This window comes from Denticeps clupeoides, chromosome 3 (assembly GCF_900700375.1).
Source record: "Denticeps clupeoides chromosome 3, fDenClu1.1, whole genome shotgun sequence".
Lineage (NCBI taxonomy): Eukaryota > Metazoa > Chordata > Actinopteri > Clupeiformes > Denticipitidae > Denticeps > Denticeps clupeoides.
Window position 1 is genome coordinate 6,594,401 of NC_041709.1, and position 15,276 is coordinate 6,609,676.

The 15,276-nt window shown below is 43.9% G+C and overlaps 2 protein-coding genes and 1 long non-coding RNA gene across 4 annotated transcripts in view; 2 read left to right on the forward strand and 1 right to left on the reverse strand.

Moving 5' to 3' along the window:
• Positions 1-239: 239 nt before the first annotated feature.
• On the reverse strand, positions 240-2,548 carry LOC114786293 (uncharacterized). Its single transcript, XR_003749189.1, has 3 exons — positions 2,521-2,548; positions 2,153-2,199; positions 240-842 (listed from the first exon to the last, which is right to left on the reverse strand). It is a non-coding gene; the product is annotated as an uncharacterized LOC114786293 (long non-coding RNA).
• Positions 2,549-2,582: 34 nt separating this feature from the next.
• Positions 2,583-9,773, forward strand: sptlc1 (serine palmitoyltransferase, long chain base subunit 1). Its single transcript, XM_028973290.1, has 15 exons — positions 2,583-2,666; positions 3,554-3,661; positions 3,749-3,843; positions 4,062-4,155; positions 4,638-4,710; positions 4,810-4,942; positions 5,031-5,160; positions 5,278-5,367; positions 5,453-5,560; positions 5,822-5,917; positions 6,357-6,453; positions 7,749-7,803; positions 8,304-8,421; positions 8,504-8,577; positions 8,685-9,773. Exons 1-15 carry the CDS (start codon positions 2,613-2,615, stop codon positions 8,776-8,778), a joined length of 1,419 nt encoding a protein of 472 aa, XP_028829123.1. The 5' UTR covers positions 2,583-2,612; the 3' UTR covers positions 8,779-9,773.
• Positions 9,774-10,960: 1,187 nt separating this feature from the next.
• ror2 (receptor tyrosine kinase-like orphan receptor 2) overlaps positions 10,961-15,276 on the forward strand; it is a 48,359-nt gene continuing 44,043 nt past the window's right edge. For both annotated transcript variants that reach the window (XM_028974238.1, XM_028974239.1), the window contains exon 1: positions 10,961-11,259. In XM_028974238.1, the coding sequence (XP_028830071.1) occupies positions 11,163-11,259 (97 nt within the window). In that variant the 5' untranslated portion in view covers positions 10,961-11,162. The remainder of the gene's footprint in view (positions 11,260-15,276) is intronic.

Below are 15,276 nucleotides of genomic sequence, written 5' to 3' on the forward strand. Positions count from 1 at the left end.
TATCAATTAATGTAGGTGGCATGTACGACTACGTACAAGAAAAGTGTGACTGCTTTTCACCCAAATGTGTTTATTAACACAGCCAGTCAACCAAAGTCCATGTACTGCCCACCGAAGCAAACATTAATAATAATACACATTGCTGATTGGGTACAGACCAAAATCCACCATGACCATTAGGACTGAAGGCCACAGAATGAGTGTGGTAAAGTATTCCTGTCTGTTCCTTGTGTGTCCTTAGCCATGTTTGCTCTGCGAGGATGAATAATAGATGTATGACGTACTGTTCCACCCAAGCATTAGCGCCTGCCTGCACACCAACGTGGCCGCACCCACATAAATAGCATTACACCGGGTATCCGGGCCAACAGCAAGGGCACCGACTGAGGCAGTGAATGTAAAACCACTCCTACACAATCCAAACCACATTGAACCACCAACACTCAGTTAACATATTTTCTTTTCCAGCGGATGAGTCAACCTCTTCCCTGTGGGAGTTCTGATGGACTAGCACAATCAATGCAATCCACATAGTCTGAAACCTCATGGTAATCCAGTGGATTCTCAGTGCAATAATAGATTTATGTTGTGTGTGTGTGTGTGTGGAGCAGGCCGGTACCAAAAGGACAAGGTCTTCAAGGTCTTTTCGATCAGTCCGTGAAAAGCTGTAGCCTTTGTTTAGGACTTTTCATTTACATTCTATGCACTATGCTACAGACCTCCTGTTGCTTGGCAACCTAGTGGCCAATGATGCAGGTGTTGCTGGTCGGAGTCTGTTTCTGGGACAACGGATGACTGCCTCATGTCCTTCTCCTTGACGTGGGTGGACAGGTCACATGCTTCTGCATATGGAACATGCATATTATGATCAGAAAGGAAGCTGGAGAGTGTTTCTGACAAGAGGCAGTTGTGTTTCTGGTAAGGCTTGTTTTACCAGAACAAGTGCTGAAGTTGACTTCATGCTAATCAAGTATCTGTTCTGTGCATTAAGAATGGCAGCAGCGACATATCCATCTCCTTGTTCGACAAGATTACAAGAATGTGCTCAGTTTGTATTTTCAGCACTTAATTTATGGCTTAGTACATTGGATTGCATGCTAATGTTTGCACTTATAATCACCTGTTAATTATTACTTTTGTTACCTGTGTAAACATTATTAAATAAAATATGAAGTCTCTCTGGATGCTTCTGTTTATTCTGCAATAAAGGGGCTCTTTCAGTGACTGTTGACTTTGGCGTATGTGATTATCTGTAATTATTCATGACATGCCTAGACAACTGCAGGACTTTAAACTGCTTAAAATGTAAATTGAGTTGCCCATGGTGATTCACAATGTGTTGCATTTTATTTAGACTGATAATCTTCAAAATACCTCCGATTTTCAAGATGTATATAGAACGTGGCAGGAGAACTGCTGGATTGCTTACTCTACTCAGCTGAGTAATAACTCTCATTTTGTTCTAATCTCACTTAACAAGGATGCTCATTTTTTCAGCTTCAGCCATCCAAGCTTCTAAAGTGAATATGAATAAATTAATCTTTACCTGCGGCAGGCCCCTGTTGTGTGTAGAATTTGCAGGGGAATTTTTAATTCTATCAATTTTGGATTAAGGTTGTAACATAAAATTTATATGCACTGTGAATACTTTCTGGATGCACTGTGTATTTCCTATGGGGTATAGTGATTGATCATAATGGTGCTTAAGCAGATTTGCGTATGTATTTACTCAGTTGCGGAGTCCTTGAGGCGTGTGTTTAAGCTCAAGGCACGTGTCTGTGCAGTAGTAGCCTCCTTTTTTGCATGGGGCCCTGTGGAAGGATCTAAGCATTAACCACTGTGTTCTTACCGAGAACATGCACATGATTCACATTAAGAAGCTGGAAATCACATGGACTTATGGCAGTGGCCTGTGACTAGCCTCGTGTGGGTTTAATGCAGTTGGCAAATTTTATTGCAATTATAAAATTCTATTCAGTGATCCATGAATCCCACTTAATGAGTAGACATGGTCTGACCAGACATATGAAGTCAGTCTCCCAGTTTCTTGGTGTAGAAATGGAAACCTGATCCAAGATAGAACTGCTTGTACTCTGAAGCAATGGTTTGACAGCGCCCTCTAGTGGTATTTGAATTAAATGTATGTACACACCCAACGTCAGAACTTTCCTGTATGCACGTTTCTGAACGCAGCTGCACCTATAAATTAGGAAAAATACGGCATTAACACATTTTATTGTAATGAGTTTCTGTGATTTTGTGCTCTACGACATTACGTTTAAGTCCCAAATAGCCATGGGTTTAAAGAAACAAAAATTAAAAGGAAAATAGCCTAAACATGCTAGTTCGGTTACAAATCTAAAAAATATGTAACATACCAAGGGAACAATATAGTAGTACTACACATTGGCGTCATTTTAAGCAGCCACGTAATATATTTTTGCGTGCGGTCTTGTCAACTGTGCACAATAATACCGTCTGTGTTGCGGACGGAATGCGCATCAAACCGTAAGAAGTTACCGTGAAAAACTCTCGCCAGAGGAAAACCGCTCCCGTTCCGCTAAACGGAGGGGGGCGGGGCGCAGCCGGGTCACGTGGTTGTCGAGAGGAAAATGGCGTCCGGGCAACAGTGGGTGTTAGTGGAGATGGTGCAGGCGTTTTACGAGGTGAGCACGGCGCCTTTGGGAAACGCGGGTCTGTTTTTAGGTCCGACGCAGTGGCATCTCGGACTCTCTCGGGCGGCGTTGTCGTTGTGGCCGCGGGAAATGTAATCGCGCCACAAACCCGTGCGGTAGTACTCCAGGAAATGTAGTTCATGCCGAGCAGCGATGGACAGGTAGATGGCCAGCAATGATCGGAGCAAGAGGGCCGACCAGAAGCAGGGGTTACGACATCCAGTAATTACGAAAGAAGGGCTCCGGAGAAGACAGGAAAGGCTTGTTGGCGTTGGCATCGAGTTTATGGTTTTTTTATACTGTGATTTGAACAAACGACATTTTTTTCGGGACAGAAAAACAGTACAGCCAGAGAGACAAAGTGAAACACCTAGAGATGCTGGCCTTTTAACTATATCACTATTTTACATTTAACTATTAATTATATATATCACTATAATAGATTCACCTCACTGGTGATAATAGTGCTTAACGTGTAGAGTTTAGAATAAAGGTTTGAAAAACAGGAGAATAAATCTCCATTTGATTCATTTGGAAAATTTAAGAAAAGAGACAAAGTACAATTCGTGAATCTTACTCATCAGAGTTGTCTCTTTACATTCGTGAGCGCTTTGGAATGAACCACATTTTCAGGACGTTTGGAAGACCATCCGCGCTGTCTTAAGGTGACTGGGCTCAGCCAAGGGTGTGAAATGCTGTCATCACAACTTTTTTTAAGATCCTAAAATATTCAAGCTCACATGTTCTTCCATAGGCGTCAGTTTTGTTGTGCAATCTGAAAAATTGTGGGACACGAGAGTGATTGTCTTCATGGTTCATGGAGAAGACATGGAAACATAACAGACTAACTTGCTTGCTTTGAACTACTTGGATTTCAGGCGCCTGCATATCATTTGATCCTGGAAGGCATCCTCATACTCTGGATCGTGCGGCTTTTATTTTCAAAGACCTACAAACTGCAGGAGAGATCGGACCTCACGGACAAGGTGAGATGTCTCTTGTGATCAAGGCGTTGTACGTGGTGGGATGCGACCTGGACAAATACTTACATCTTAAATACTGTTAACTCCTAGGAAAAGGAAGAGTTAATTGAAGAATGGCAGCCCGAGCCCCTGGTGCCTCAGGTGTCGAAAGACCATCCGTCCCTTAAGTATGATGTAGTCAGTGGGTAAGTGGAACACTTCTTCTCCCCCTTGCTTGGGGGTTGTTAACTCCTGGTAAAACTGTCTCTGCGTCAGTGTTGGCACAGTCAATGATTTTCCCCTCGTCCTTGTTGCTTAACAATGGCACCAGCGATCTTGTACTGGCGATGCTTACGCTTCGTTTATTATTCCATTGGCACTGCGTTTCGCCTTTCCCTAATGGCAATGTTTTCACTTTTTACAGCCCTCCAAGCCACAAGATCATTGTAAATGGGAAAGAGTGCATTAACTTTGCCTCATTTAACTTCTTGGGGCTCCTCGACAATGAGCGAGTGAAGGTTTGTGTGCCTTTGGATTCAGAACTTGTTGAAGTGAAGTAGTATTTTTCTCAGTGATTACAACCCCGAGGGTATAATTGCAAACAAATACGGTAAATAAAACTAACAAACAAATGCTGACTACCTCCCTTTGGTATGATTCATATATAGTACATTTACATTTGCTGCATTTATCAGACGCCCTTATCCAGAGCGACTTACAGTCAGTAGTTACAGGGACAGTCCCCCCCTGGAGACACTCAGGGTTAAGTGTCTTGCTCAGGGACACAATGGTAGTAAGTGAGATTTGAACCTGGGTCTTCTGGTTCATAGGCAAGTATGTTACCCACTAGGCTACTACCACCCATAGTACATGGGAGAATAATATATACACACATATATTAATATAGCCACTTTTTTTGCCTATTGCAAGCTTCTATATATGGACATTCATGTCGTTTGTTTTTCTTGTAATCAGGCGGTTTTTCTTCTGTCGTTTGCAGCGCAAGGCTCTGGCCTCACTTCAGAAGTATGGAGTTGGTACTTGTGGCCCACGAGGCTTTTATGGAACTTTTGGTAAATCTTTTAAGTGAACATATTTAAAGGCCGGGGTGGGGTTTGGGGGGGGGGGGGGGGTGAGGATGAACTACTCTGCTTCATCTGTGCCTTCTGTAGATGTTCATCTGGAGTTAGAGGAGCGTTTGGCCAAGTTCATGAGAACCGAAGAAGCCATTATCTACTCTTATGGCTTTGCAACAATTGCCAGTGCCATTCCAGCATACTCAAAAAGGGGAGATATAGTCTTTGTGTAAGTGTTAAGTTAAGTTAAGATCTTAAGAACACTCATATCTCTGAGGAGTTTAGTGCAAGGTATGCTCATTTCTCATCCCTTACAGTGACGAGGCAGCATGCTTCTCCATTCAGAAGGGACTGCAAGCCTCCCGCAGTGTCATCAAATACTTCAAACACAATGACATGGAGGATCTGGAGCGTCTGCTTAAAGAGCAAGAAGTTGAGGACCAGAAGGTGAGAGTGATGGGCTTGAGCTCAAGTGACAGCCCTGGAAGATGGAATGTGAGCGAATATGAGGACCTCTAGGACTAAACAACCCAGATAAAAAAGACAAATTGTGCTCTGTTTCAGAATCCCCGAAAAGCTCGAGTAACTCGGAGATTCATCGTAGTGGAGGGATTATATATAAACACCGCAGATGTCTGCCCACTTCCTGAACTGGTAAAAGACAACTTAGTCCATAATAATGAAGTCCCATATTGTGCATGCCATGATGTTTTGCACTAATGGAGCCTCATGTCCACAGGTGAATCTGAAGTACAAATACAAAGTTCGTATATTCCTGGAGGAAAGTATGTCCTTTGGTGTTCTGGGAGAGCATGGGCGAGGGGTCACCGAGCACTTTGATGTCAATGTGAGTAGTAGCAGTACAAGATTTGAAAATATCAGCCCATTCAACTGTATTGAAATATGTTCTTGATAACAGAGTAAGTAGCTCTGTGTAGGTGGTAGTAGCTTAGTAGGTAACAAACTTGCCTATGAACCAGACGGTCAGAAAGTCACAAGTTTAAAGTCACCAGGGGGACTGTCCCTTTAACTGCTGATTGTAAGTCGCTCTGTATAAAGGAATTTGATGAATGCTGTAAATGTAAACGTAATTTGTGTGTTGTTTCAGATTGATGACATTGATCTCATCAGTGCAAACATGGAGAATGCTGTTGCTTCCATAGGGGGCTTCTGCTGTGGAAGGTCCTTTGTGATTGATCATCAGGTATTACCGCTTACAGCAATCGGCAAAGTGTCCCTGCAAATACTACAAATGTAAACCGCACAGGAGGACAGTGGCCTGCAGCGAATTGACACAATTGATTTTTTTTATGTTCAGATGAAGTATTCATATTTCTGTCATATGCAGTGCATCTGCAGCACATTTACTCTGCTGGAAGAACGCGTGTTACAGATAATTATTCATGACTAAAGATCCCCCACAAGATGAAATGATAATATAACGATGTAAGACACAGTGGGTTTAAAATCCTGGCTGAAATACTGAATTACCCCCAGAGACTGAACTTGAAACCAGTGCAAAATGAACTACACAGCTTCAAAAAACTACACACACACACTCACGTAGTCATCATTGTACAGAGCATTAAGAATGTTTGTGTTGTGTCCATTTAGGTTGGTCATTATACTGTATGTATTTTCAGCGGCTGTCTGGACAAGGTTACTGTTTCTCCGCCTCCCTACCCCCCATGCTGGCAGCGGCTGCAATAGAGGCCCTCAATATTATGGAGAACGATCCTGGTAGGTGAAGGACTGCTGGAGAGAGCATCCACACACAGTCACACACTCCAGCCCCTGAAACCTTCCCTGAATAACAAATCTCCAGAGATCAGTTTTGGAGCCGCACTATAATAGGTTCTTTTTCAAAATGACCAAGAGCGTTCCTTCAGTTCTCCTAATTAAATTGGCACGGCTTCAGTGCGACGCTGAGGAATCTGATCTGATTCAGACCATATGCTGAGGCCTGGACTCAGGACTGTTGTTTTCACTCTTTACCTTGGAGTATTGATGTCATGATAATAGAAATTTGAAAAGAGATATCAGTGAAAGTCAGGATGTTTGGAATCTGGCCATGAAATTAGCCAAATATAATTGAATGTGATGTAATGTTTTATTAAAATAGCCTTTTTTAGCAATTCCAGGGGTCATTTTACCGATCCTTGTTGTGGTTTGTTCTGAAATACCACTAGAAATATATCTGGTTCCCCATTATGAACTTTCCTTTATATCTCTTTGTATTAGAAAGGTCAGAACATCAAGATTTCAGTTATGGGAAAGCTGGTCCAGCAATGGATTTCGTATGATCTCTCACTGAGCCAGTAATGAAGGTGTATTGAAACGTGGGTAAAGCCTCTATTATTGGAAGCCCTGATGTACACTATGTTCAGAAATTTGCCAGTGCTGTAGATGTGTATTTTTGACATTCCACGAAAGGGCAGCTAACAATGTTCATGCAGCTGAGGCATGAACGATTGGTTTTTGAGTATGTGAGCAACCCATGGAGAAAACAGTTGCAGAATAGATGCAGAATTAATCTGTAGTGTCAGTATCTCCAGCTGCAGAGTTCACCAGAAGGGGCTGTTGATTCCACATTTCTGAGTGAGACAAAATGGGCTCAGCTCATTCAGAGAGAATTATTAACTGGAGTGTGAAAAATATTCTTCCCTGTATTATGTTCCATATATCTGCTACTTATCTTTGACCTCCCAATCTCCATTTGTCTTGTAAAATGGGCGCGCGGGTGTCAAGGTGCAGGTTTCCCCTTCACCCCTGTATGACAGTAACTATGTGAAACTATATGGATTTATAGTGAAGTGAAAATCGCGCCCTGCTTATCTGTAACTGTGGCTTGGCTCCCTCTGAGGATGAGTTTTGGATGCTCTCCGCATATCACAGCTTCTCAGATGGAGGTAAATGTATCATTTTCAGCAGAACCTCGACGGGTGAAGCACCTCCTGCAAACAGGATAATCATCATTGATGAGCAAGGCATGCTTGTCTGTGTATTTCATCTATTTTTCTGTTTTTCTGTTGAAGACATCTTCACCATCCTTAGGGAGAAATGCAGGCATGTTCACAAGTCTCTTCAAGGGTGAGATAATGATATTTCTCTTCAATTACGTGTTTTTTGCACAATTCAGGACCGCAGGCATTTTTTTTGTGCTTTTTCTAGAAATAGAATAAGTATTCAAAACCTTGCACATTCTTGACATCTTGTCCACTGCAGAGAGGAACTCAAAACACTGAGATTGCTAGTGTGCTTGTGGGTCAAACTCTCATAGTTCTCATTCCTAATTTGTGCTGAGAGGGTCAACAGGTCGTACCTCAGAGACCTGATTGAGGTCACTAGCGGAGGGGTATTTCACATGGATCCCTCAGCTGGGCTCAAATGCCCAGGAATTGAATTTCTTACTTTGTGGCCTGACCACTTCTCTATGAAAAGCACATTTTCCATTTGGCCTTTCTCACTTCTCCGTTTTTGCCAAGTGTGTGTGGGTGTATTGATGGAAATGATCATTGTGGCCTCTTGGTTCGGATTCTGTAAAGAGACGTTGTTTGATTTGATAATTGGTAGTTTGTGTTGCATTGTAGAATCCCTGGCCTAAAGGTAGTCGGGGAGCCTTTTGCCCCAGCGCTCCACCTGCAGCTGGAGCGGAGCTCGGGGTCGAGGGAAACGGACATGAAGATGCTGCGTAGTGTTATAGATTATGTAAGCTTTCCACGATATTTCTGTTTGCCACAATAACCAGAATGGAACTAGTGAAGCTCAGCATTTGCTTGTTTGCTTTCAGTGTTTGGACAGACAGATTGCCGTGACCCAGGCAAGGTACCTGGACAAAGAAGAAAAGTTTCTTCCTTCACCAAGGTCATCCATTTTTTTTGTTTAGTCTTCAGAACATTACGATTCACTAAAACTTAGATGTGCTGAATTTAACTAATTCCATTTATGTCTGACTTCTTTCGTGGCAACAGCATTCGGGTGGTGGTTACCATTGAGCAAACTGAAGTGGAAATCGAGAAAGCGGCCAATTGCATCAGAGAAGCTGCGCTAGCCATCTTAAAATAATTCCACCTTGAAGAAGACCTCCGCACACACTGTGAGTCTGTCATGGAGAAGACCAGGGAGAAAGTCCATCAGCAGTTGGTGCTTTTACCCACGCAGAGACCACATGAATAAAATCACACCTGCTTTCTTTGGCTTAGCTAAATGTATTTCAGAGGCAGTCCAGACAGGTATGATATAGGTTCTCTGTTTTACACGGAAATGAATGTGGAAATTGTTATTAGCTGTTTTATCAGATTTTATAAATTCTATATATGTGTGTTCTCATCAATGCCTTGAATAATGGTGTCAGCTACTGAACAAAACACCAACAACAGTTTTATATCTAGTAACTTTTTTTTTTTTTTTTTTAAAGGTGTGTGACTTTGTTTCTTATTGACCATTCAGAGGGTCATTTATGTTGTTCATTTCTGATGTTTGACCAAAAGTCTGATTCAAGAATATAATTTCAGTACCTTCTTGCACTCGGTTGTACATTTATTTTTCTGATAAATTCTGTTTTTAAGGGAACATTTATGTGCTCCATTTATCCATTAGCATGGATGTATCAACCCAGATGGATACAATGTCTGTTTATATGCAACATTAACTGTAAGCATTTTTATTTTAAGAACTTAAAAATTCACGTTACAACCAGATTTAATGTATATTGCCACTTGCCTTATTGGCTATGTGAACTTGTGTTATTATAAGTGTTCAAGCAGATCATTGATGGGTGAGAATTTATTTTCAGGAAAAAATTGTCAACATGTTTTGATATCACTATGCAATTTGACCACAGATTTAAAATCATTTGCACTACTTTCATGCACCCATCTGAAAATGTTCAGTTAAAGCGTGAATTGTAGACTTTTTTTTGTAGGTGTGTGTTTTTTTTATTTAGTTGGTTGTTCTTTTAAAAAATACTATATTTAAATGTATAATGTGCCTTCACTTGCTGCTAATGGTGTTGATTTGCAGTAATTACCCAATAAAATAGCTAAAGATCTTGAGCTAAACTATTTGTTTCATTGAATAGTGATACAAGTACAGGATGATGGGAAAAAAAATCATAACTCTATATTGTTGTGGTAATTATTAAGTTTATTAAAATGGTGTGCACTGCATTCATTTGCACAGCATGTATTTCTGTGCATTCCATAGAGGATCTCTGTAAACATCCAGGAACCACTTTGGGAATCAAATTTCTGGCCGATCTCTTGAGGTATCGATGACACTAGATGCATTTATACCACTCATGTCACCTATCATGTTCATTTTACTTATTATCCTTATTATCTGTTTCAATTGATAGAATATTATGAACTACTCTTTGATTTGTAAATGCAACTATTTTTGCATTTATATATATTTATTTATCATTTTAAAATTAGGGAAAACTGATTACATTGGGCAGTGGTGGCCTAGCGGGTAAGGAAACAGACTGAACCGACAAGGTGCCACTGAGCAAAGCACTGTCCCCACAAACTGCCCACTGCTCACTAAGGGTGATGGTTAAAAGCAGAGGACACATTTCATTGTGTGCGCCGTGTGCTGTGGTGTTTCACAATGACAATCACTTCACTTTCACAAATGCAGAGAGCACATTTCACCATGTGCCCTGGGTGCTGTTCTGTAATCACCTTCATTACGTCGGGGAGAACATTAAACTGTCTCTGCTCGCTGCAATTCACTTACTGCTTACATTTCATACCACATACCACATCTGCCATTATAATTATTCAAGATTTGTCACATGCATAGTTATAGCCGTACAGCATGCAGTGAACCGCCCTGTTTATGCTGTGTGTTGCTAAGAATAAAGTCATAAAAATAAATAGTACAAAAATAGAGAGGGGTACGGCTAGTATAAAAGTCAGCAAGCTAAAATGCAAGCATACATTTATGTTCAACGAGGTGCATGCTTCAGGTGCATTTTTACACAAATTTTAATAAACAAAGAATCGCAGACCAGATCAAAGATTTAATTGAATCTCTTGGAAAACTAAGGTGAACTTGGCAAATCAAATCTATTCAGGAATTGATGAACAAAACGTGCGTCCTCGGTGCGTTTTTATAATTATTAGATTTTTTTTGAGTGATCCGCCCTCGCCAGTAGATGGCGCTCCCACGCTCCCCAGCTCCGCTTCCGTCCCCCGGGGACAGGATCCATCCTACGTCAGCAGCGGACGGAGCGTCTCGCCGCTTCACGTTTGGGGCATGAAAGTGTGAGGAGGACCCGGTCCTGTCCGACGGTGCGGCCCTTTTACCTACAAACCACTTCCCGCGGGAGCCCAGGCCGCCCGGGCGGCGTCTTCACGACTTCTGTCCTCCGCGGACCGCGCATCCGCGCCGTTTCTGGCTCCAACCCGCGCCGCCGGGCGCTGGATGCGACACCCCGCGGGAACATGCCCGAAACGCGGACAGCAGCGGCTCTGCCGAGCCTCCCGTCCGTCCTCCGCCGCCGCCTCCTCCTCCTCCTCATCCCCGGGCTGCTGGGCGCAGGTGAGCCGAGAACTTTCCTCCGGACGCGGCGCGGATTTCTGCTCCCCAGTAACTTCGTTTTGGGGGGTCGGAGGTGGACGGGAACTTTTTTACGTTGCGGAGTAAATATATTTGTTTGATAAACCGGGACTCTTTACATTTTCCAACAATAATGATCATTCTTATTATATTACTAATAATCGCAGTGTAGCCTACTCGTTTAAAATGTGTTGAATAAAAAGAAGTAAGTTCGGTAGTCTGGTTGGTTGATGGGTGAAAAGTTGGTCGCGGGGTAAAAAGTGATCGTTTTTTTTTTTTTTTGTTTTTTTTGTTCGCCCGACTTGCTAATTCATTTACCTTCACCACGGGGGTGACAGATGTGGATATTTCCTGTTTTCAGCAGCCTGGCCCGCTGGATTCTGCCATTTGGTATCAAGTGAAAGGGGGATGGGGACCTCCACCTCCTCCTCCTCCTCATGTGTCTTCATCACCTTCTACCTCGTCCTCCAAAGGAACAAACCGGGCCTGCCGCTTTAGATCTGGCGGCCCGCGTTAATTCCGCTGTAATGGCGTGGAGAAGTCGCCTTGCCCGGGCCGTGCCCGGTAGATCCGGTCCGATCGAGCCTCCTCGGGCGTACTTGTGAAGTCACCCCCGTGGCTCGCATATTGGGGAAAAGCGGCCAGTTGACCGAGCCGAAGGCCCTAGGGGAGCCCCCTTTGTGGCAAACCGCGGGGGGTTAACCTCTTTTGCCTTACACTCGCACCCCATCAAAAGGTGTTGTGGAGGTTCAACAAGGGCATTGACATGGCAATCGATTCACGTGCTAATAGCGGCCCTCGGACCCCTCACCGCCAAACAAAGGCGTTCTTTTGTTTTAAGTTATATCAGATTTTAAAAAGTTTTTTCAATCAGTTCGCAAACTTTGTTGTTGCGTGGCAAGCCCCACCTCACAGATTCGGAATCGGCAGCTTTTCGATTGAGAGGTGAGGCGCGCGGAGCCAGAAACGGCTGCGCCGGGAACCGGGCCAACGGGGGCGGGGCACTTTTCCGCGCTTTACCTGGATTATTAAAAACATTTCTGTCTGAGGGCCGTTTGCCTTGTAACAATCCATTTGGATTTAAAGCATATTAGCAGATGTTTGGCTGGCGCCTGTGTATCATACTTTTACTTATTAAGTTAAGGTCTTTATCGTAGAGCAACTCGTTCGTTTCCAGAGGGAAACCAGGGGGAAAGTTTCTTAAAAAAAAAAAAAAAGAAACGAAATGGAATTGTAAAATTGTTTCCACGCCGCCTTCGGGCGGTGATCTGAAGCCCCCTTTGGTGGAGCTGGACGTGGGTGGAGAGTTATCCAAAGTTCAAGCTTCTAATCCAGTGTTAACCTGGTCAAGGGGGGAAATCTTCAAAGCGGCCAGTGCCCTGGGCTAAACCCGCGTTTTCCCAGCTTAGGGCCGAGCGTCGGACGTTTTTAACCCCATAAGTCCGAGGGCCGGGCGAATGTTCTCCTGCGTCTGCTCAGGCTCCGTAAAAAAAAAACCAAATAGAGATGAAACAAGATGGCAAAGTGTCCCCCGTGTCCCCCGTGTGGGGCGCGGGCAGGCCTGGCTTTAAAAGGAGCCTTTGTCTGTTTTCATGGTAATCGTAAACTGGTGACAAGCGTGGAAATCGGTCACTTGAGTTGTTTTGAGGCGGTCACAGCGGTCGGGAGTGACGTCTGCGTGAGGGACGATGGAGAACGGGGACGGAAAGTGGACGCGGCCCAAATGCTAATAGCGCTCATCAGTCCTCTTGATATAACCACTAGCGCTGTTCTTGGAGGGAGGAAAGGGACAAGGCCCTGATTGCCGAATCCGGTGATGAATGTAATGGTGTCCAGCTGCTGTTGCCGATGTTCTCCGGCCGGAATGGGAACCGGGACGGTTAGTCGCCAATCAGAAATTGGCTTTAGTGCCTTGAAGGGGTTGTCCTGAGCAAACCTGAACGACGGGCCATGTTAGGAGCTCTCGCTGTCATGCGCACAGAGCACCACTCGCTGATGCCATAATTCTGGCTTTTAGAATCGCCTCGCGATCGCTAGATAAAGTAAAGCATTGTTTTTCTTCCTCTATAAAACATTTCTTTTAGTAAATCTCCCTGAGCTGGGAGTTCTGGAGCCATACAGAAGCCATACATTTGTGTCCACCACCTAACATCTTACACGGGATGTATATCTTGACAAATTTGACACGTAGTGCCAAGTATTGGCCCTGGTTTCCTCTGATGGTTTGAGAAGTCCCATCTCATTAGTGCTCTGTGACATTTTCCACAGGCCACCCAGCGCCTGAGCCAAAATGGATTCCGCATCACTCACAGTTTCCCTTCGTTTAGTAGAAAATTCAAACGTCCACAACAGTGTTGGTCAAAAACCACAACTGTGATCTCATGCTGCTATGTGATCAGTGGTATCTGTTCTCGTGTCAAGATGAATTTATTGCATTTTACCCCATTTTCTGGAAGGGAGGGTGGTAGGGTCGGACTGAAACCAACTCATGGTGTGTTATTTACATTTTTTATTAGATTATTTTTACTGAAACCCTGTCTGGGTGAGCTGTATAAATTCCAGATGCATTTTGAAAGATTATGATGGTTGAATAACCAAACGTCGAGTCACTTTTCCAGCCGGAAACATTTCACGTGGCGGATGCATCAGATTGGAGGAGTTTTTTTTTTTTTTTTTTTTTTTTCTTGAATCGTTGGCTCACGAATGCGAGAGCTTGAGGTGCTGCCAAAATGGAGGCGAGAGGCTGACTGAGTGTTATTTTTTTTTTTTTCCGGACACGGGAAAGGTCCGAGCCCATCAAAATCCAAGCGCGTGCACTCCCTTCCCGCGCGAAGCGAGGAATAATAATGCGGTTGCCTTCTGTTTGGAAAATTGGATCCTATCTCGGTCCCTGGTGCCGCACTAATGCGGAGGTAATTCTGACGCGCCGCCGAGAGATTTTTCCAATTTTATTTATTTTTTTTTAAAATCTGGACAGCGAGGCAGACAACTCTAAAGTGGATTGTAAGTGAGACCGTGAAATTGCACAAATGTTGGACCTTGGGGTCCTCTATTTTGGGAAGATTTTGCTGATACTTTGGCCATATTTAAATCATCGTAAAGTCCCTTTGAGGATAATATTTTTCGTGCAGCAGACACCTAGCCGTTCACAAAACGAGAAGCTAAGTGGTCTTCTGTGAGTGGGTATGAAACCTTCCCTGCTGGGCCGGTTGGAGAAAAGCAGCAGCGCGCCTCTATAAATGCGGCCGGAGGTGTTTGCGGAGGAAATGCCCAATTCGGTTTTTCGTGTTGCACGTCGGTTGTCCGCCTTTAAAGGCACGACGACTGGGCTTTACCCCGTTCTCCTGCCAGGTACTGATTTGGCTCTTGGGTCATTAATATTTTTTCCCTCCATAACCGAGACCGGGTTAAAAACAGCCACAGTCTTGATTGGTTTTTTTTGATTGCCAGCTTTTGAAACGTCAGTCCGTTTCAAATTCAGTTTGGTAAGAATGTTCGGGAAAATTTTGTAATCCTCAAGCCTGGGATCAGATGAAAGCCCACAAGTAGGTCAGGGAAAAGTGAAACCTTTCTTTCCCTGTTCTTCTGGGAGATTTAGGTGGCACAAACGGCGTACGTAGACTGCGCCGTTTGAGCAGATCAGGCACATAAATCAAACTTGTCGGGTTCAAGCCCGGTTCTTGCAGAGAAGAACCATTTGGTCCATCTCTCTGCAACTTCCGTTTAGGTCTAACGAGTAGGAAATGTTCCATAAAGTGAAATCTGAAGATCCCTGCCTCCAGTTGTATAATCCGGTGCACATCAGCTGTATTCTGCCGGTCCGGGAGGAGGCGGGCGAGCCTGGCTGCAGTTCTGAAGGGTGTTTTATTAATGTCCATCATGGATCTGTCTGCGCCAGCCTTGGTTTGAGGGCGGGGCCGACCAGGTGCGCGCCCCTCCCGCCCTGCCCACGTTTCATCGCCTGCCTCAGCGGATGAGACCCGAACTGCTCAGGACAGC

Bases quoted from the DNA above. Each gene is read 5' to 3' on its own strand.
- sptlc1 (XM_028973290.1), top strand. From the start codon at position 2,613: ATGGCGTCCGGGCAACAGTGGGTGTTAGTGGAGATGGTGCAGGCGTTT. The intron at 3,844-4,061 runs GTAAGTGGAACA...CACTTTTTACAG, and splicing joins AAGTATGATGTAGTCAGTGG to CCCTCCAAGCCACAAGATCA. The intron at 5,161-5,277 runs GTGAGAGTGATG...GCTCTGTTTCAG, and splicing joins AAGAAGTTGAGGACCAGAAG to AATCCCCGAAAAGCTCGAGT.